This window comes from Watersipora subatra, chromosome 8, assembly GCF_963576615.1.
Source record: "Watersipora subatra chromosome 8, tzWatSuba1.1, whole genome shotgun sequence".
Taxonomy (NCBI): Eukaryota; Metazoa; Bryozoa; class Gymnolaemata; order Cheilostomatida; family Watersiporidae; genus Watersipora; species Watersipora subatra.
The window spans coordinates 7,550,794-7,574,583 of NC_088715.1; the positions used below are offsets into that span (position 1 = coordinate 7,550,794).

Sequence of the window (23,790 nt, forward strand, 5' to 3'; positions counted from 1 at the left end):
TAATTTTAACACTTCAGAAACCTTAAACTGCTTTATAAACTTTCACACATACCATTCATGCATGCACATGTACTTACACGTAAGTACATGTACTTACATGTCCTTCTTGCATATGACATAGTTGTATAGTACATTGTATATACAGAAATGAAATCTCTAAGAGGCCCACAAGTACTGGGTACAGAAGCATGACTGAGATGAGAATCATTTAGGTAAAGTCAAGGATAAATATCATTAAACCAATGTCAAGATAACAAAATGATGGAAAGCTCCTACTGATGATTCTCTGTAGATGAAGGAGAGATGGTCAAATATTCTTGCGAGAGGGTATATTTTTATCGCTGACATCAACCAGCTTATAGCTAGGGAACTTAAGTGAAGATAAAGCAGCGAAGTAGGCAGCATTGTGTACATATTTTGTTATATTTATGATTCATATTTTATTTCTACTATTTTATTTTGGATGCCATAAATTGGAAATCACTTCATATGCAAAGATAATATTGGTACAAATTTTATACCATTTGTTGAAAAATGGTATATAAAAATGATCGTAGGTCAAGGGTTAACTGTATCCAAACTACATGGCAAATCTAAGAACAGAAACAGCCAATACTCATCTAGCTGCAATATTTACAGTTATCCATACAGTGATAGGGTCGGACAACTGGGTGCATCAGTGCTGATGACTACACTGAGCTGTCAAGCGCATCATATTTCCATATGGTACTTTAGTACAGCATGGATGTGTCACATCTTATGTCAAAATTGTATCTTTAAAAGGTCAAGAACAAATGAAACTGTCAAGCAACAGGGAAACAAGACATATTCACATGCACAAGTGCGATGCTGTTAGTCGCTAAGGCCCTTTTTATGGCACCAAGATGGCATGCATGAATGTTTTGCATATTGATGACATGGCTGTTTCTATGATGGCATCACAGCACTACAAGGGAGTACATCACTACACTATTGCTGTGAAGAAATTTAGTAATTCCCTTTCACAATATATTATTTAATTTATTTTCAATGTACGATGTAAATCTCCTACCTGGAGAAACTAAAACGTACGATAATAATAGTGCAACTCAATTCGAAACGCCTATGAGATAGTCTTTCAAAAAGAAACCTTGTCAGATATACATGAACCGAAACTCCCCAGGACGTGACCCGATGCTAAAGGCAGATGTAAGAGATACAGCTGATGTGGACAAACCAGATGCTTTATTTTCCTATACCAGCCAGTGTATGCCCAACGTTTCCACCTATGATGTTGACAAATAGTAATAAAAACAACTCTAGGTGCACCTGCTTCCATTCAAATATTAATTAATTAAAACGCTAATAAAGCAAAAGGCTTAATTAATGAAAAGTAATTTGCTATAGGAGAATTAGTGACAAGTGACAAGCAGTGACAAGTTGCCCCAACTCAGCGCAGGTGGATATCGAGCGAGCGATTATCGCAAATAGTTGGCATAACCTCCGGACTCGCTGTTTGCACAAGAGATTTTGACCAGATAACTTAAAGCATTAGGTTTATAGAGTTCGATGTACACAACTTGTAAGTATCCTTCACCCTAGGAATGCTAGTTCAAGGTCAAGTTATTTTGAAGCCGTGATGTCTCGCCGCATACACTCACAGATGCCAACTGATTAACATATAGGAGTAAATTGAGTTCCTCCAATTGGCTTCCATCTCTCTGGCCATTCAATGAATAGTCAAGAATGAAGTCTACCAAAAGCCCTCGGGATGCAAAAATAACTTTAGGATTGATAGTAAACAGCTAATAAAGAGCCAAAAGCCTACAAATCCAAACTTACTATAAATCTTTTAAAGACAAAATGCAAAAAAGCCAATATAACACTCACTACGTTATGAGTATTACTGCAAGAACTTGTTTGAAATATTGTTTAGCATAGAATAGATATACATCTAGAATAGAATATATTTTGTAGAATAGAATTTTGTCTAGAATAGATATACATCCAAATTGGAGTCGTCTGCTTTGTTATAAAAATAAAGATCATAGACGTACATAGCTAATCTTTTTAAGCTTTGTAAACACCAAATTGAGTTGTTGGCTGCAATTTTCAAATAAAATTCTAAAATATTAAAATTTCCTAAAATTTGAAATTTGGAGATCTATATATATCACCGACTCAATTTTTGCATTTTTTCATGGAAATTGTGGCAACATTCCTGATAGTAGTTTTTTTACTAATGAATCAGGTATGTTAAAGACTTGGTTAGCATTGTTTATAGTAATTAGAACAAGGGTTGATTAGTTTACAGTCTATAAATATTTATTGCAGTACATTTTTAAGCAGTACATTGTCCATAAACATGTTATACAAGTTACAAAAGAACTTTGAAGACCATGGCGAAAGTAAATCATCTGTCCCTTGATTGTAACAAACGATACATCACCTAGTCAAGATTGCCACTGTCACAGTCTGCACTCAAACTACCTAGTAGAGCTTGCCACTGTGACAAGCTGCACTCAAACTACCTAGTGAAGCTTGTCACTGTCACAGCCCTCACTCAAACTACCTAGTGAAGCTTGTCACTGTCACAGCCCTCACTCAAACTACCTAGTCAAGCTTGTCACTGTCACAGCCCTCACTCAAACTACCTAGTGAAGCTTGTCACTGTCACAACCCACACTAAAACTACCTAGTCAAGCTTGTCGCTGTCACAGCCCTCACTCAAACTACCTAGTAATGCTTGTCACTGTAACAGCCTACACAACTGGATTGGGCTGATTCAGGTGTATTCACTGTTGATAAAAAAGTGCTGGGGAAAAAACAGTTAAGGTCATCAGGTCATCAGGTCACATAAACATCAGTAATGAAAAAGATGCTACTCAAATACCCAATAATTTTATCTTCATAGTTTGATGAAGTGTCATTTTGTTTTTGTTAATTCACACTAACTGCCAAAAATATAGCAGTAAATCAGCGTAATTAACTTTTTATTAGGTAAGTGTGACTTGAAGGACTCCTTGTTAACCTTTCTATTCATTGATAGAATATTTGAATGGCCCATCGGCGGCTATTATAGGCTACTAGAGGCATGTGCTTTGAGGTACTGATGATCAGTGATACACCGGTGGTCATAGAGCCTGCGTATGCATGGCAATATTTTTTTCTAACATATTATTCAAAATCGCTCAGTGTTTGGACCGCCTTTAATGTCTGATTTGGCTTATTAGCCAAAGTTGCCGTAAGTTCATGCTGTCAACTGTTAGCCAATAGAACAAGAGAAAAACGAAGCACTGATAGACTATGTAATTGTGATGACATCTGCGGCTTCAGTTTCTATAGCCTTTCCTTTTTCAAGTATACTGGTTTACATTATATCACTGTATGTTGGAGTTGCACTCTTGGTGATTATTTACTATGTGCTCAGTAAACTGATGACATCGATATGGTGATCAGCTGCCAGAGGTTGCTCGATCTATATTTTCTTTTATGGCAGTTGCTGCGGGACTAATACTGTATCGTTTCAGCGACCGCAATGTATAATGAGAATGCTATGCCACGAACTATCATAAATAAGGATGGGTTGTGAGTGTAAACATTGTCATCACAGGCGATCACTGAGCCGATCATATAGACGATCATGGTATTGCTGGATTACATACAGCGATGTAGTGTGAACCAGCCTTAGAAGGCACTATTCTGAGTATGAGTAAAGTATATGAACCCCTTTGGCCAAATTTACTGTACTTCTATTTACTCCTACATATTTTATCCCAAAACTGAACCTGAATTGAACAAAATTGAACCTAGGATGCACCTAGAATTTAGGCGCTACATCCTTGGCTACTTGCTATGGCCAACTCTTAGAGAAGGGCTGCCTAGTAAAGCTATGTATTAACCTCCTGCACTCTCCGCTAATGTAATTACACTAACACTAACCTTAACTGCACCGAGTATTGTTTAAATTAACTTGCACTAGTCTATTACCAGTGAATAGGCTGGCCAAAGAGAAGGTCCCAACTGTCATGCCTATTTAAACTAGGAACCTCACACTGATATGATACATGCTATAGCAAATATTTACTAAAGGCAATCAGTTGCGGAAATACTTAGGACTTACTAACATCAGTTATATTGCATTCCCCCTTCTATAACAACAACTCTGTCCATATCTAAAACATAGATACGCCCATAGATACGTCCCAGGAAGCGAAACGCTTAACCAAATAAAGCTTAAATTAGGTTTACCGTGTCGCTAAATTTAAATCCTTTTGATCTACAGAGCTGTCGCTGTGAAGGAATGCTGCCGCTGCCTAAAACAACTGAGAAAATCATGGAATGTCACTAAATTGAACATGCCGTATTAAGCGAAAAAGCTTGCTGAAGTTAGAGAAAACAACCTAAATGTACCTGACATTTCCATAGATTTTTTTAGTAAAGCAATCATTTGAAAACAGAAAATAACACATTATTCTTTTTACAGGTCAATAAATGTTAGCAAATATGCAAGTCCTTAAAAGTGCTGCGACAGCGTCTTTGCAGTTTGCGGTTCCTACACATAGAGGCATGCGATTGGGGTACACATGCGACAGTTGGACTCCAATCGCGTACTCCTCATACTAGTAGGAAAATTACAGTAGTTTTTGCTTTGATTGGACCGAGTCAGATTGGGTCTTTTGACAGCGAAGAAGTAAATGCGCGTCAATGTATCATGAAACGTTTGCCTACGATCGATAATCGAATAAAGAAGATAACTCCCTGTTTTGTATAAGCGTACAGCTAACGAATGCTCATTATGTACCTATTCAATATAAGACGTTTTTCAATGTTGTGTCATGTTGATCTAGTTTAAACGAAAGATCTATACTTCTGTGTCTAAGATAATAAAAACTTCCATCTATTACAATATATTTTAATATAAATAAACATTTAATTTTTTAAAATTACTGTTAGTGTGAATTCAATAACTATTTTTTACAAAAAGAATGAGACTAATGAATACATGATTACAAATCAAACTGTATACTTGGCCCTCACTATCTCTCTGTAATGTTAGCTCAAGGAAATGTGATATATAAAATATTTATTGGTAATCTAATATTTTTAATTTTAGATATTATCCTACTAAAATCTAATAAAATTAATCTCCTAATTAAAATTTAAATCTTGTTTTTAAATTTTTTATTTATGAGTCATGGTAGTACAAACTCAAGCTCAGAATCAAGTTATGGCCAGGTTGTAACCACCATAAAGAATTTTGCTATCTCTCTATATATGAGGTCTTGATCCATCGTTTAGAGAGATTGACCTCAGATTTTAAATATAGCGAGCAGATGCGGTGAGCGAAATACCAGACCAGCGAGGAGAACTATGATAAGCATTCATGTTTATACTTCCATTAAATACAAAGCTAATTCAACCACAAATAAAATTTCAAGTCTATCTTCAAACTTTTTCAATTCTTTCGCTAGGTTTGCTTTATACATATAAATATACATACACACACATACATGTACGTATTTATACATACATATACATATTAATATACATACACATACGTATTTATATATACATATACATATGTATGTACACGTATATATATACACATATATATATACCCATATTTCTAGAGTTAGGAGTTAAATAAATATATACCAGTTGGAAGGTTCCAGAATATAAGGGATTAGGAGTTAACGCAAATATATATGGGTAAGCCTCCTATATGGTGTAATTTATTCACATGGTAGATATATATATATTTATTTACCTCCTAATTATTATATATTGTTATGTAAATTTTAGGAGAATATATTATCATACACTACATATTCATCAACTTATCATACTTTATATACTTGTACATAGATTTTAGAAAAACTGTCAAAACTTGGACATTGACTAGATGGTTATTGTAAGTTAGATATCACTTTAAAGGTCAAGTCACCTGATGAGTGCAAGAGTATGAAACAGACCTGTCAGGACTCCAGAGAGAAACAACCTGGATTTTAAAATAAGTAACTTTAACATATTCCAACACTCTAGTGCGTTATAACACTCTGCACTTTTCAGAGCGTAGAGTTCCGTTAGCAGTAGCCCTGACTAAGCCTACTTATACATTATATATATAAGTTAGTACATGTATATATAGTTAGTATTACTAAAATGCCAATAAAAGGTAACTCTGTACTGAAAAAAGAATTCCATAGAGCAAGATAATATATATTAAAAAAACTTATTAAAAAGTTGCTAAGAAGCCTCATATGTTTCTTTTATATCAATCTTTTCTTGCACTTATTTATATAAAATTGTTGAACTTAACAACAACGAACAAATTTTGACTGATAATAGCACAAGCTATCCTAAACATCTTCTTTGCTTCTCAGAATTTTTGGTAACCAACGATTCCTTAAGTTCTTCCCAGTCATTATAAAGTGATTTGATTTCTTAGATATCATTTGACACGCACAAGCGATTTAATATTACTCTGATCAATGTATAACTTATATGAATTCATTCGAATAAAAGAAGAAATGAGTTTGGCACAGCCTAAGCAATGGCTGATCCCAAACTGACGCATAAGTGTTTCGGATATTCGATTACGGTAATCGCCTCCGCATAAGTTCTGTACAATGCAGTAATCGCTCAGTTATCGAGGTTAATGGGGATGTTAATGTGCCTCGCGATAAGCAAAAATCCGCAAACTAAAAACTAATGCCTAAAGTAAAAGCCAAAATTATAACGCTAAAACTGCTTTCTAAACATATATTCATTTCTTATATAATAAGTACATGTTAGTGAATTGATGTTATCTTGGTTGACTTTCAGTGTATATTTCAACTTTAGTCTTAGTATTTTAAGCCAGATAGTGCACTTATGCAGTAATATAAACTTGATCTGGTCTGAATGTTCATACTTGTGATTAACTGGGTTCGTTGTGAGAAGGAAGTCACAACGAACCCAGTTAATCAGGTTGGTAAATACAAAAACACTAGAAAGTGTTTGAGATTCATGTATTTATATATATTTTACTTTTTTTATGTTTTTTAAATTAATTTTATGCATTTTTATTTTGTAGCAATCATTTTCTAGTCGCGAAGTACTGAAGCCCCAAAAAGTGAGCAACAAAGTAGCGAAGGATTACTGTATGTCTAAAAAAAAGGAGTTGTCAGCACTAAACATGAGTGTAGCGCTACAGTGGTTAGAATTATGGTCACATCGTTACTACCAAATGACACGGTGAATGTCAATCAATAATATGTATGTATATAGATATATATGCACTTTATTATCACCAGTCGATGCTGTATGATGCAAATTGAACCGTGAGACAAAAGACAGTAAAATAATAATAGTGAAATTACATATATACAACTTTCCTTCACTATTATTTATTTTATTTATTGTTTTTGATTCCGGATTATTGGCTGGTGATGAAGCTCATATCTATCTACATTGCATATATATGTTATTGATGGACATTCGACATATCATATAGCCTGTGAACTTTGTTAGAAACAAAATTTTAACATGACTTCTATAAAGATTTGTCTTGAAGCGTTGAAATACTTTGGTTTAAAAGCTAAAAAGCAAAAAATTAATTTCAAATATTTATATTCCAAAGAAAGTCTAACAAGTTTATGACCTCGTTATTTGAATTTTGAACATTGAAAGACCTATGGAAACTGAGAGAGTGCTTGTTCTATATCACCTATGCTTCAATCACTGACTTGGCAACCACGAATCACTCATGACCGGTCAATATGATAAGTTGCAGGCAGACAGATAAATACGCAAGACAAGCTTAGCGATGTCACCGAAGATATTGGTAACACACCAGGAAATGAATGCTGATGACTTACAAGGCTGTAACATCCTATGAACTGGTACTGAACTGCTTGCTTCAGGGTTTAAATGTCTCATTTGGCCTATTAGCCAAAGTTGCCATAAGTTCATGCTGTCAACTGTTAGCCAATAGAACAAGAGCAAACGTTAACCCATCATCAACAAAATAACCCACAAAACACCAGACCTTTGACTACAATGCAACTATCCTAGTCCACGACGAGTCTCATGCACTAGTGTTACATGCTACGAATTTTTGAGCTTCGAAGTTGTGGCTTTGATCGTAGGAATGAGGAGGACATGATATGCAAGAGTGGTCGCACCACTCGCAATTATTCGTAGCTGATGAGTTTACGTGCTACGAAGAAATTGTCAGACAACTCCGCGTTTTCTATACTAGTCTGTTGCGCTTTTATCTACAACGGGGCGTATAATTAATATCGCGACTGGCGCTCCTAAAATGCGTCTAAGGTCAAACGTCAATGTCAAAGCGTGTAAGAAATTTTTCTTTACATTTCGGAGTTGATATATTTTTATTTTGAAGATAATATTTTTAAAACACTTTGCATTAAAACAGAGATGTTGTAAGGACGTCACTAATGAAAACTATGAAAATCTAACCTCCGATCGCAAAGATTTGTGCAATAATACGAATATTGATGTTTACATCATACACAGTACTTCATTGTTGCTATGATGTTTTCAAAAATACCCCCTTGAAACGGAGGTTTGAATCGCCCACTAAGAATTAAAGATTCGACGTTTTGAACCATTTACATGCTACGAAGATGAAAAATACGACAAAACTTCGTAGCATGTAACACTAGTCATGTACTAGAATTTACAAAGATAACAAGCAGCAAACTAACAGCATTTTACTGTGAAGGCTGTTACGATATAAATTGGCAATAAGAATCGTCTCCCTTGGAGCAAAGTTATACACTATCATGATTTGATTTGTTTTCGACAAATGTATTTCTTATGTACGTTTTAGGCGGAAATGTATTAAAAACCAAACGTTGTCACTCCAAATTAAAAATTATGTTCTAAATATGGTATGAATCTCAGCACACATGGTGACATTTTGTACGCCAAATGGGTACAAAATAATTCAATGAGCGAGTGACACTAATTTGAGACAAAGTTTTCTCTCTCACAATGCATCGACTTAATGGCTTTGGGACATAGCGCATAATAAAACAAAGAGTTCACATTTGTTGTAATTACAGGTGACGGATATTGAGATAAACAGACAGCCTTGGTAGGTTAAATTGTCTATGCAATGAAACACCCGGGACACCTGACAAGACCTGTCGGTCAGACTACACTGTCTTCAATACAAACAGCAATTGTCAAAGTCTGGAAATAACGTCTGTGATTTATCAGCTGATTATAGGCTGCCTCATAATATATTGTGATGTCAGGGTTGTCTCCTCCACCAATATTCATCGACTATATGCACCACAGACCTACGGCATCGATGGACCAATGCTGATATGTCAGGAAACATCGCAGCCACTTGTGTACCACTCTATTGGTACTGCGTTAATGCATTTACCACTGCATTAGTGATTGGCTGTCAGGGATGACCTATATTTCCCTTTATGATAGTCGCTGCGGGATCCGTATTTCATCGTTTAAGCGACCGCACCGTAAAACGAGAATACTGTGCTACAGACTATTCTCCGAATTAATCGTACCAAATTCACCTGTATACCTAGGGAAGGACGACAGGCAATTTTATGGCCCACAGACCTATAGCCACACCTTGACATACAATGTTAATTTATTCTGGCATCTGTTTCATATGTCAAAGCAAGCATATATTGGAGCGAACACATTAATCTGTTCCACTGTCTATAGAACAATGATAGATACTCCATGCTTTACTCAGAGCATTGAAAGGTCAATATACAAAACTATGATACAAACTAAATGGAAAAATCTAAATTACATTCAAAAACTAAATTAACGGAGCAAAAATGAAAAAGAAATAGACTTTTATTGTGAACAATAGTGCTGGTTCAGCAATATGTACGTTTTTTATTTTATTGTTGATTTTTTGATAATGTCGATCTTAACTTGATTGTACCAGCCAATGTAAGCAAAAGTAAAGGCCATGTTGGAAAGAAATAGTAAATAAAATTAATAAAGGTAAAGTAAAATCTAAAAATACGCAATGTAATTCACTCTAATTTACACTAGATAAAATTTTAACTAATATAGTTTATATATGTTTTATTATTATATTTTCAATTTTCATCCGCATTTCCATTTTGTTGTTAAAAAATTTTTATTTTGTTAAGAAATTTTCATTTTGTTCCTCATAAAGTTTTAAGAAATGTCGTACAGCATATTTTGGAAATTAATTCCCATGTCGAGACCAATGCTTGCTCAGATTTTATGCCTACGGGGAAAAAACTTAGAGGAGGTAATCATGAGCTGGGGTTTAACTGCACTTTTAACTGTTAGCCAATAATCATCGTATTCACTGTTCTTCCTTGACTGTACTGCAAACGGACAACTCTCATCTGAAGGGAAATAACATTAGTGCTTTAAATATCGTTATAAGTAAATGCAACGATACAAATTGATTAACGCAATCTGATGCCGGCTCTTCTTTGCTGCCGAAAATAAGATTGCAATTGACTATGATAAGCTATGAAATCACCATGAGTTAACATACAACAGGATTAATTAAGGTAACAAAATAAGTCTATTAGGTTATCTGTAAGTTCGCTGCTCTCAAGAGCGAAAGCAGCGTGGGATCATCTGATAATGTTGGTGTCAGCTTGGAATCTTGAGAATGAGTTCGACAAAGTAACAATACGTCTGCTTAGCTGTGACCTTATGAAGGGAAATAAAGAACAATAGCTCATTGTAACGGCGCTGCTCTATTAGTTTGGGATGGGCAATCCTGTACTAATTAAATTTACATCAAAAAGCATGAAGTTGTACTGGATGACCGACAGTGTGCATCTGCCCAGACAATATTCATGAGACTACTATCTTCTAATGATGGTAGCACGCTGTCACAGTTGAAGGTAGCAACAATGACAGGAGGAGTACAGTACTAGTAGTAGTAATGGTAGGAGTACAGTACTAGTAGTAATGGCAGGAGTACAGTACTTGTACTAGTAATGGCAGGAGTACAGTACTTGTACTAGTAATGATAGGAGTACAGTACTTGTACTAGTGATGACAGGAGTACAGCACTTGTACTAGTAATGACAGGAGTACAGTACTTGTACTAGTAATGACAGGAGTACAGTACTTGTACTAGTAATGATAGGAGTACAGTACTTGTACTAGTGATGACAGGAGTACAGTACTTGTACTGGTGATGACAAGAGTACAGTACTTGTACTAGTAATGACAGGAGTACAGTACTTATTCTAGTAATGATAAGAGTACAGTACTTGTACTGGTGATGGTAGGAGTACAGTACTTGTACTAGTAATGACAGGAGTACAGCACTTGTACTAGTAATGACAGGAGTACAGTACTTGTACTAGTAATGATAGGAGTACAGTACTTGTACTAGTGATGACAGGAGTACAGTACTTGTACTGGTGATGACAAGAGTACAGTACTTGTACTAGTAATGACAGGAAGAGTACAGTACTAGTAGTAGTAATGGTAGGAGTACAGTACTAGTAGTAATGGCAGGAGTACAGTACTTGTACTAGTAATGGCAGGAGTACAGTACTTGTACTAGTAATGATAGGAGTACAGTACTTGTACTAGTGATGACAGGAGTACAGCACTTGTACTAGTAATGACAGGAGTACAGTACTTGTACTAGTAATGACAGGAGTACAGTACTTGTACTAGTAATGATAGGAGTACAGTACTTGTACTAGTGATGCTGATGACTTACAAGGCTGTAACATCCTATGAACTGGTACTAAACTCCTTGCTTCAGGTTTTAAATGTCTGATTTGGCCTATTAGCCAAAGTTGCCATAAGTTCATGCTGTCAACTGTTAGCCAATAGAACAAGAGCAAACGTTAACCCATCATCAACAAAATAACCCACAAAACACCAGACCTTTGACTACAATGCAACTATCCTAGTCCACGACGAGTCTCATGTACTAAAATTTACAAAGATAACAAGCAGCAAACTAACAGCATTTTACTGTGAAGGCTGTTACTATCTAAATTGGCAATTAGAATCGTCTCCCTTGGAGCAAAGTTACACTATCATGATTTGGTTGGTTTTCGACGAATGTATTTCTTATGTACGTTTTAGACGGAAATGCATTAAAAAACAAACGTTGTCACTCTAAATTAAAAATTATGTTCTAAATATGGTATGAATCTCAGCACACATGGTGACATTTTGTATGCCAAATGGGTACAAAATAATTCAATGAGCGAGTGACACTAATTTGAGACAAAGTTTTCTCTCTCACAATGCATCGACTTAATGGCTTTGGGACATAGCGCAAAATAAAACAAAGAGTTCACATTTGTTGTAATTAGAGGTGACGGATATTGAGATAAACAGACAGCCTTGGTAGGTTAAATTGTCTATGCAATGAAACACCCGGGACACCTGACAAGACCTGTCGGTCAGACTACACTGTCTTCAATACAAACAGCAATTGTCAAAGTCTGGAAATAACGTCTGTGATTTATCAGCTGATTATAGGCTGCCTCATAATATATTGTGATGTCAGGGTTGTCCCATCCGCCAATATTCATGGACTATATGCACCACAGACCTACGGCATCGATGGACCAATGCTGATATGTCAGGAAACATCGCAGCCACTTGTGTACCACTCTATTGGTACTGCATTAGTGATTGGCTGTCAGGGATGACCTATATTTCCCTTTATGATAGTCGCTGCGGGATCCGTATTTCATCGTTTAAGCGACCGCAAAACGAGAATACTGTGCCACAGACTATTCTCCGAATTAATCGTACCAAATTCACCTGTATACCTAGGGAAGGACGACAGGCAATTTTATGGCCCACAGACCTATAGCCACACCTTGACATACAATGTTAATTTATTCTGGCATCTGTTTCATATGTCAAAGCTAGCATATGTTGGAGCGAACACATTAATCTGTTCCACTGTCTATAGAACAATGATAGATACTCCATGCTTTACTCAGAGCATTGAAAGGTCACTATACAAAACTATGATACAAACTAAATGGAAAAATCTAAATTACATTCAAAAACTAAATTAACGGAGCAAAAATGAAAAAGAAGTAGACTTTTATTGTGAACAATAGTGCTGGTTCAGCAATGTGTACGTTTTTTATTTTATTGTTGATTTTTTTATAATGTCGATCTTAACTTGATTGTAAGCAAAAGTAAAGGCCATGTTGGAAAGAAATAGTAAATAAAATTAATAAAGGTAAAGTAAAATCTAAAAATACGCAATGTAATTCACTCTAATTTACCCTAGATAAAATTTTAACTAATATAGTTTACATATGTTTTATTATTATATTTTCAATTTTCATCCGCATTTCCATTTTGTTGTTAAAAAATTTTTATTTTGTTAAGAAATTTTCATTTTGTTCCTCATAAAGTTTTAAGAAATGTCGTACAGCATATTTTGGAAATTAATTCCCATGTCGAGACCAATGCTTGCTCAGATTTTATGCCTACGGGGAAAAAACTTAGAGGAGGTAATCATGAGCTGGGGTTTAACTGCACTTTTAACTGTTAGCCAGTAATCATCGTATTCACTGTTCTTCCTTGACTGTACTGCAAACGGACAACACTCGTCTGAAGGGAAATAATATTAGTGCTTTAAATATCGTTATAAGTAAATGCAATGATACAATTTGATTAACGCAATCTGATGCCGGCTCTTCTTTGCTGCCGAAAATACGATTGCAATTGACTAAGATAAGCTATGAAATCACCATGAGTTAACATACAACAAGATTAATTAAGGTAACAAAATAAGTCTATTAGGTTTGCTGCTCTCAAGAGCGAAAGCAGCGTGGGATCATCTGATAATGTTGGTGTCAGCTTGGAATCTTGAGAATGAGTTCGACAAAGTAACAATACGTCTGCTTACCTGTGACCTTATGAAGGGAAATAAAGAACAATAGCTCATTGTAACGGCGCTGCTCTATTAGTTTGGGATGGGCAATCCTGTACTAATTAAATTTACATCAAAAAGCATGAAGTTGTACTGGATGACCGACAGTGTGCATCTGCCCAGACAATATTCATGAGACTACTATCTTCTAATGATGGTAGCACGCTGTCACAGTTGAAGGTAGCAACAATGACAGGAGGAGTACAGTACTAGTAGTAGTAATGGTAGGAGTACAGTACTAGTAGTAATGACAGGAGTACAGTACTTGTACTAGTAATGATAGGAGTACAGTACTTGTACTAGTGATGACAGGAGTACAGTACTTGTACTGGTGATGACAAGAGTACAGTACTTGTACTAGTAATGACAGGAGTACAGTACTTATTCTAGTAATGACAAGAGTACAGTACTTGTACTGGTGATGGTAGGAGTACAGTACTTGTACTAGTAATGACAGGAGTACAGAACTTGTACTAGTAATGACGAGTACAGTACTTGTACTAGTAATGACAAGAGTACAGTACTTGTACTGGTGATGGTAGGAGTACAGTACTTGTACTAGTACTAAATCATACATCAAAGAGAACCCAATGTAATGTATAGCAAGATAATGCTAAAACAAGGGTCTGTTTTTAATCACCAGCTGAAGGCAGATATGTAAAGTACATGTATATTAATACGCCTTCATTTGCCAGTTGATCGCTACAGTAAACACTCTGGTGTTCTTTATGCTGCAGTGGTCTACCATGTCTTAACGCTTCATGACGCTCTTGGCAATGTGGCCACCTTCTAAGATTATATACTTTTTAACTGTTAGCCTACTGTCGTCCAATTTGTTGAGTGTATATAGTTAAAATAATTTAATGAGTGTATATACATTAAATAATTAAACTAACTCATTTGGAAATATCTCGTTACAATAACAAATTATACGCAAAATGTAAATAAGTAGGGTTTTACATAAAAACACAACAGCTCACCTACCCGACCTTCATGTGACCTTCTTGGTAAATCAACTCTTCAATAGCATTGACAACTAAGTTTCCAAAACTTTTTAAAAATTACAATCTGGACCAAAAATTAGGATGATATCAAATCGAAACAACGGAAGTAATACTATTTGATGAGCGATGTTCTCACTCATAATCAAGGCTTCGTGATAAGTAGAGGCTATACGAAAAGAGGAGATTACTCCCTGAGTACCGCCTTTTGATTGTTTATCAAAAAGTTGTAACTTGGTAAGAGGATCATTACATAGCTTGTGATATTCACCAGTCATCAACAAGATTAAACAAAAACACCAGACCCTCGACTACAATGCGACTATCCTAGTCCACGACGAGTCTCATGTACTGAAATTAACAAAAGTAACAAGCAACAAACTAACAGCATTTTATTGTGAAGGCTGCTACTCTCCAAATTGGCAATTAGAATCGTCTCCCTTGGAGCAAAGTTATACACACTATCATGGTTTGGTTTGTTTTCGAAAAATGTATTTGTTATGTACATTTTGGATGAAATTGTATTAAAAAACAAACATTATAACTCCAAATTAAAAATTATGTTCTAAATATGGTATGAATCTCAGAACGCATGGTGACATTTTGTACGCCAAATGAGTACAAAATAATTGAGTGAACGTGTGACACTAAATTGAAACAAAGTTTTCTCTCTCACAATGCATCGACTTGATGGCTTTGGGACTTCCTCTAACGCTTGTCGTTACCGCCATAGCTATTAATGTGTGTAAAAGGTGTAAGGCATGTAGACTAGATTCATACAATAAATTTATATTAAGAAACGATCAATAATCAGTTGACAATATGATGTATGACTTATTTGATTGACAGCCTTTTGAAGTCCATTCATGCATATATAATAAATTAGAAAATGTCATATATCATATACCAATTAAACGTTCATTGAATTGAAACCAAGGAATAATTGTGGGCTAGTGTCCAGAATTATATTCCATTGCTGCTCATATGTCACATTCCAGGTAAAAAGTTGGACAGATAGAATATGCTTTATCATACCAATACAGCCTGTCAAACTATAACATACTGAATCATACGATTATTACCAACAGAACCATACCAACAGAACTGTACCAACAGAAATGTATTAACTGAACCATACTAACAGAACCATACCAACAGAAATGTACCAACTGAACCATACCAACAGAAATGTACCAACTGAACCATACCAACAGAACTGTATCAACAGACGTATTACCGACATATGTGTTACCATCAGGCGTTTTGCCAACAGAACTGTACCAACAGATGTGTTACCAACCTTTTGTGTTACTAACAGACGTGTTACTAAGAGATGTGTTACCAGCAGGCGTGTTACCAACAGACATGCAACCAACAGAAGTGTAACCAACAGACGTGTTACCATCAAACGTGTTACCATCAAGAGTGTTACCAACAGACATGGCCAGTTCAGACCCTTAATCTGGCTGAATCTCGATCAATAATGTCTTCTATAATGATCCGAATAATGGATAAAGCTCTCGATAGCAACTGAATTAACCCCAACATGCGAGCAGCGAACAAACACTGTGGACACAATGCTTATACAATTATACATGCATTTCGAGCAGACTACCTCTTGCTTCACTCCACAGTCATGCAGAAGTCACCTTTCGTTAACGATATGGAGAAAAAACCAAGTTGGAGGACTGTCCACATATGCACACAGCATGGCTTCACACAACCTCAAGAAGGGCCCAATTTAAACTTTGAAAAGCTGTTTATCATTTATCAATCGCTCACTATTCACCCGTGGTTCATAGAACATGAAATCATATGAAATCCAATGCGTAGGAGACACCATTCACGCAAGAGCAAATATAAATTTTTAACAGAAGGTCACCAATTGTATTTCTGAAAGGTTACCCAAAAGTTTCTACATCAAAAAAGTACAATTATTTGCGCGATGCAATCACAGGCATTATTTTATATAAAGCTCTACAAGTTACCAGCAAAGCATGTGGCACAGCATATGCTTCCATAAATATTCCCACATTTTGCGTTGCAAAATAATAAAGCAGAACAGAATATTTTCGACACAGACCTAGGGTGTTAAAGGCTACCGACTTCAATAGATCTTTTCACACAATTGCAGACCCATTCACTTATTACGATACAGAAAATTTTAAGGCAAACGTCACTTGAGTCAATCAAACAAACCAGTGTTTTCTCATAGTTCTCCTCCATAAAATATTTCCAAAAGCCCTCTCCCATGAGACACTCATAGTTACAACAAATTAGCAAACAAAAAACCATATCCGCCGAGATCATAAGCTGTCTAAATGTGACGTGAATACGGTGTTGACAATATGCGGATATCGTATTTCTATGGGTTGTTAAAACTTTCTATTTGAACTCTGCTCACCTTTCACACACAAGCGCAGGTGATAACATCGAGTCTTAATCATACAAAAACATACTTGAAAAGGAGAATAGAAGAAGCCAAGCAATCACTTAATGGGCTTCACGCAGAGTTTAAAACAAGCTGGGAAATGTACCTTGAAGAATAGATTAACCAGTTCACTGTAGGAGTGTTCCGGAAAAAAAGCACTGACTGCAACGTGTCAGAGAGAAAGTCTAATTAATCTGATGTACTATATGTATAACTTCTTATCGGTATTAACAATCACCAACAAAATGTTTTTTTGTTACAAGCCAGAAGGAAAAAAATGAGAAGACAGAAATCATGAATTATTGAGTGAGTCAAACAAACGTGTTTTAAAAGTAGGTAATCTAATAGTATTGCAGATGAATTAGAAAAGTTAATTGTAGGTTGTAGTAACAGAAAGTTCATAAACTGAAACATACGATGATGAATGTAGTATGCTGGTGTAACAAAATAGTAAACGATGTTCGTCATATGCGTGGGAGGATAAATACTAATATTCTGATAAGGAAAACTGAAATAGTTCATTGGCTTTCAATACAAATAAGATATTTTTTGCATGTTCACTAATCATGATTACCACCTCCAGCACCACCTTACTTCCTCATCAAAATATACATAAAAAAGATTATACAATGTTTTTTCAATTTGCGTCTTGCAACCCTGAATATACACTTGAAAAAACTACAGCTCTGTTTCCCACACCAATTCCAGCGATCAGTGATTTTATCATAAAGTATCAGTATTTTTGTATCATTTGCGATTGTTTTTAATGTTTGAGGTGATCTGACTGCTATGATCTTTTAAGATTAAATTGACTAAACTTGATCGCGGTAAAAAACCTCAGATAAAACGAAGCGCGATTATGATGCCTACAGTTGCAAAGAGACTGACAGAATAGAGCTTCGAGGTGAATACCTTAGCCAATATCAACTCTAGTAATGATAGCAACTAGTGACTTCATTTCGCACATCGTGTACTTGTGAGTGTTTGAACCACGATTAAGTTTTCTCGATTTTAATTTTATAACACTCTGGCAATCAAATTACTTCAAATATAAAAAAAAATGGCAAATGATAGAAAAACGTTGATACTTTCCGATAAAATCTACTGAAATTTTGCGTAAATCCATCTTTAACCCTGTGATGGTAACAGCTGACTCTCAGACTCTCAGACTCTAGCTGACTCTCAGACTATCGCTGACTTGGCTACACTCAACACCCCATAGTCGACTATTCAACTGCTTTATTTGTGTTAACATAGTAATTAATAGTAATTAAAATAATTACAGACAAACCTGGTGAAACAGACTCAGCCATGTCCGGACATACAAAACTGTTTACTGTACTTTGCATTAAACAGCCTCTACAGTCTCACATACATACTCCTAGGCTATAATATGCATATACAGTATACATGAGAGAGTAAAATATGTTTATATCAGCAATAGGGTACAGTACAATATTAATAGCAGTAATAGTAATAAATGAAAATTACAGTACAACACTCAATCAGGCGCATGCCTTGATCGCGTCGTCTATCATGAGGGCCAGTCATCAGTCAAAGTTGTCATTCGCCGGACAGACACAGACGCATCGGACAATCGTCCAGACCTGTGACATTGTTCAGGGAAGTAAAATCTGAACAAGCGGGAGTCGACTATATAATGCTTTAGTATCAAGGTGCTTTAATATAGTCTATCTCTGAGACATTCTCAACCAAATTGTCAAATCATTTTTCCATTAACATTGCAATAGTTTTAAATAGTTTAATAATGAAAACAGTTTGTATTTATTCGACGGGACAAACAAAGTAGATTGAAACAAGCTTCATTGAAAAATAAGAATAAAATCGCAAATTTTTTTACACGAAAGTGTCTTTGCGCAAATATACAAGAAGGATATAAAGAAGAGATTGCGTAGGCACTTCACGTTTTGAGATCGTCTTTGCAGATTTACTTGACTTGATATGTTGAAACCTGTTTAGTTGAAAATGAAGTCAACTGAGTTGACTTCATTTCGGGAAACTAGCATAAAATCTGATACACATATTGATTCCAGTTTCAGCATCAAACTTTGCGCACCGCACACGCACATGCGGGTTACGACACCAAAAGCACCGCAACAGAGCATAATGAATATGTTTAAACAACAGTAGAGAAAGGAAACTCGATACACCATTAAATCAGACATAAAAAGCCTCTGCCTGCAGTAAGGAGATACCATCTTTTTACTGTCTGCCTCACAAGCCTCACAACAACAAGACTCTCAACCCAAATGAATAGCTTAACCTCAGCGTAGATTATACTATTATACTAGAAATATATGGTTTACCCAAACTAACAATAACATTTGGTCAACACATCTGAATATCACAATGTCAATTGAAGGTGAACCTGCACAGTTTTAGTAGATTCTATCACAAAGTATTAGTATTTTTCCACCAGTAGTGATTGTTGTTGATATTTGAGGTGATCTGACTGCCAGGATGTTTCTAGTTTAAAATTGACAAAACTTGATCGCGGTTAAAATGCTCAGAAGAAAAATACATGCGAAATGACATCACTAGTTGTTATCGCTACCAGAGTTGATATCGGTCATTGCACTTTGCCATTTGAGATTCCTTTAAGAGGAAACGCAGATTCATCAATAACAAAAAGTGGTTCTTGATGTTTAAACCCATGATGTGGTTATAGATATCAAAGCTTGTCGGTGTTACAATTGCAGTTGTGTTAAATGTGTCAAGTTCCACGCAATCACAAAACTCCATACAGGCAACTAAAATGTTGGCCAATATGGGGCTCGAACCCATGACATTCAGCTTATTAGACTGACGCTCTAACCAACTGAGCTAATCGGCCAGCTGCGCAAGTACTGGAAACAATTGCGCTAATCAGAGAGTAGTGATTGCTTTGTGACAGCAAACAAGTGAACAACAGTCAATAATATAGATAAGGTATGTTAGTTTAAAGGTTGACTTGCAACAAAATTACAGTTATTTGATATCAATCAAAAGGCTTATTATGTCTTACTCTATTGTGTTGTCGATGCAAAATATGTGGAAATGTTGATTACAAGCTCTTGAAAGCTCAAAAACGAACATTTAATCGCAGCCATCAAGAAAACGTTGTAGGTTGGAATACCTCTCAAAACCGCTCAAATGGGCCATAGTTGAACGCGATGTGCTTCTGTTTACACTTTCACGCAATCTAATTTGTCGAAATATTTTCACAAATAAACTTCACGCATTCAATAAAACCAGGTCTATGGTCCTTACGCGTCTATTTTATTATTATTGTAATGCGGTCACTCTGAGCACTGATATCTCAAAACTTAGCCTATAAATCAGTTTAAATATTTAACCTTAGCTCATATCATCCTCTGATAAACATGAGGAGCCTGTTGGTCACTTGTGATGGTCGAAAAAGGTTGCAGAAATTTTTCGCGGCATTTGGCCGGAAATATGGGTCACATGATCCGATGATTAGACCAAGCTGAAACAAAACGGTAAACTAGCGAGGAGCTATATTTCATACGAGCTCTTCGGTAGAACCCGAAGTGTTTGTCATAAACTAGTGATACGAAACGTATTATATTGAGCTTTTTATTTCACGTGATCACATGTCACAAAACAGTAACCGTGTCAAGTTGAGTACGCCCTCAAAATAAAGGGATTCCAACCTGCAATCGTTTTTTTTGTAATTGTTGTTTGTGAGCTTTTAAGAGCTTGTAATAACATTTCTACATATTTCGAACCTACAACACAGCAGAGTAAGACATGGTGGACCTTTTGATACCAAAAGATTGTAATGTGAATTTTGTTGCAAGTAAACCTTTAAACTATATTTAGTCTAAGCTAAAGCATGTTAGGCTGTGCATCAGGGCCTCTAATTTTGGGCCTATTCCTAGGCTCTGAGTTTACGCTCCCATTCCCCGATCTACAATGCAAAGTGACGAGAAAAACCTTCCATTTATCACTTTTTATTAACTTTTTACATATTTCTATAATCATTATAATTAATTATCTGCAGTATTTATTAAAGAGCTAGAATAAGTTCGATCTGTGGAACGAATTAAATGAATTACAGCAAACTCTATAAAAAATATTAGTTTATTATATATTAGTTTATTATATATATTATTATTATTAATATTAGTTTCAACAATGAATGTGCAGCAAATGTCTAACAAATTAACTTAGCGTATATAGACTTGGTATTGTTAATGCTATAGTTGACGTCGATGATTCTGTTTATTTTTGTTAAAAAACGAATATATATTTCAGACTCTGGAGCGTGCAAAAGTGTACAAATCTAATTAAGATTCTAAAATAGGAAGCTAAAGTTAGACCTACCAGTTGAGAAGGTGAAATGTTTGTTGAGATCACTTTCCGTGAATTCATAGTCGTTAACGTTACCAGGGTAAGTCTCCTTGACGAGCAGGTAGGAAAGAAGAAAGAAGGGAAGGCCAAGGATGACAGGCAGTCGACGACATGCCGTGATACACCACTTTAGTCTCATTTCTTTAGTTATTCGTTTTAAAATCATCCATATCTTTAAAAGAATGTAAAAAGTATTTTGTGGGCCAAATGTGAGCATTAGGCCTTTGAATGCTTTGCTATTTCAAGAGAGTATCATCATGTCTATGCAAATTTTCTCTTACAAATGTTTGGCTCAAATAAATTGAGCAAAATAGCTTTCTGTGAACAAATACTTAAGCTATAGAGGAGAACACAAACAACAATAATAATATTCTAGGAGAAAGCATATACCGGTAGTTGTTTCTTAGGAGTGGCCGCGAACTCGGTTCTAATCTTGTAATTGCATTGAAACGTTTATTTTTAAACAAATACTTTGAAAGGGTAAAGAACAAGGTTTCGGCTAAAAAAAAACACGTTTGACATAATCGTAAAAGCAAGAAGCTTAAGCGTTTTCAAGGCGAACTGTAAATCTAAGAAGCCACCAATACATATTCATATTACATCGCTTTATTCACCTCATATACTGTAGGTGAACTCAGTACCAATCGTAAAATAATGAATTTATCAATAACAAGGAGCCACAGTATTTTTCATAATAAAGCCCAGAAATAAAAAAAAACATAAATCCTCAAAATGTTGTACATTATATTATCCAGTTTTATCTTTACATTATTTTTGGATTATATATTGCTGTTGAGTTAGGCTAACTAACACAGGCTAATATGTACACGCGTAACGCAGAGTAAGATGCTATATTGAAACAACATTCATGTTTTGTGTTACAACACGAAGAACGAGTAGCTCGCGAATGACAGAGATGAGCGTGGAATAAGCTATTCAAAATCCTTACCAAGAAAGTGGGAGAGAAAAAAAAATATCAATAGATTATCAATAAACAGTCAAATCTTATGAACACCTTACTTGTTTAATGATTGGTTTACTCAGATACAACGCTGAGTTGCAAATCTCTAGTTTATTATCTTGGACGTTGGCACGCATGAATCGCGGTTATAGTCGCATACTCACCAATGAAAGCCCGACTTTTTCTTCTGGCGATATAATATGGTTGACATTTCATTGGACGATTATTAAAAAAGGCTACGTTTATTGGTTTGCTAGCGTCATAGCCTTAAAACTGCTTTCAATAATTAACTTTCTCCCCAAGTTGTTCGGTGTTCGCCCTTTTGATTTTGTTATTAAACTACAAATCGAGTTGGAGTTATTTGTTTAACATTGTAGAGGTGATAACTCTTTATGTCGAAAAATCGACAGCTATTAGGGAAATTTTATTCTACTGATTTTATATACAGTATTATATAATATATTTTTTATAATTATATACCTACTATAATCGTATTATTATATTATTATCCGTTATATATATATATATATATTGCACACTTGTCAGATATAGGCTTTGACAATCTTTATAATAAAACCTTTATACAATTCTAATAGCCTACATGTGTTCAATGATATACGGCATCCCACGTGGGGGCTGTATATCATTAATGTATTAATGACTAAGATTTTATAAAAATGATATTTTGTCTTTATGCATTGACGTTTCACACTTGTAAATTATGTCTTTCTAAAAGAGAACATGAATTGACAAATTAAAATACACAATTTTGTGATTGAAGGCAGTTTATAGATATAGCTAGGAATCTATGTTGTCTGTATAAACAACTCCAAAAGTCCCATTACATCACATCGCATCACAAGTCACATTACATACAATGTTAAAACTATATTGGTTTATCACAGCCATGTGTTTCAGGTACCACCGGACAGTCTCCCATCCTATGATTTGAGTACAGACAAGACACTCTGTGATGTTCATCTAAAGGAGAGTTCACCAAAACATAAAGCTATCAGCTATTGTATTTACTGCTGTAAGAAGTTCTGCCCTGCTTATTTGGAGGTACTAGTTTTTCCTTTTCAGATCTTTAGATGATAAGTTGAATATAATGGTAGCAGTAGTT

At 35.3% G+C, this 23,790-nt stretch overlaps 1 protein-coding gene and 1 non-coding gene across 3 annotated transcripts in view; both read right to left on the minus strand.

Moving 5' to 3' along the window:
* Positions 1–22,824, minus strand: part of LOC137401504 (heparan-sulfate 6-O-sulfotransferase 2-like) — a 43,483-nt gene extending 20,659 nt beyond the window's left edge. The window contains exons 1-2 of one of the 2 annotated variants that reach the window (XM_068087886.1): positions 22,727–22,824; positions 21,680–21,878 (exon numbers count right to left, since the gene is read on the minus strand). In XM_068087886.1, coding sequence (XP_067943987.1) covers positions 21,680–21,878; positions 22,727–22,804 — 277 coding nt within the window. In that variant the 5' untranslated portion in view covers positions 22,805–22,824. Of the gene's footprint in view, positions 1–21,679; positions 21,879–22,655 lie in introns of both variants that reach the window. The other variant, XM_068087887.1, reaches the window with a different exon arrangement.
* Trnai-aau (transfer RNA isoleucine (anticodon AAU)) lies at positions 20,113–20,186 on the minus strand. Its single transcript has one exon. It is a non-coding gene; the product is annotated as a tRNA-Ile (tRNA).
* Positions 22,825–23,790: the final 966 nt, after the last annotated feature.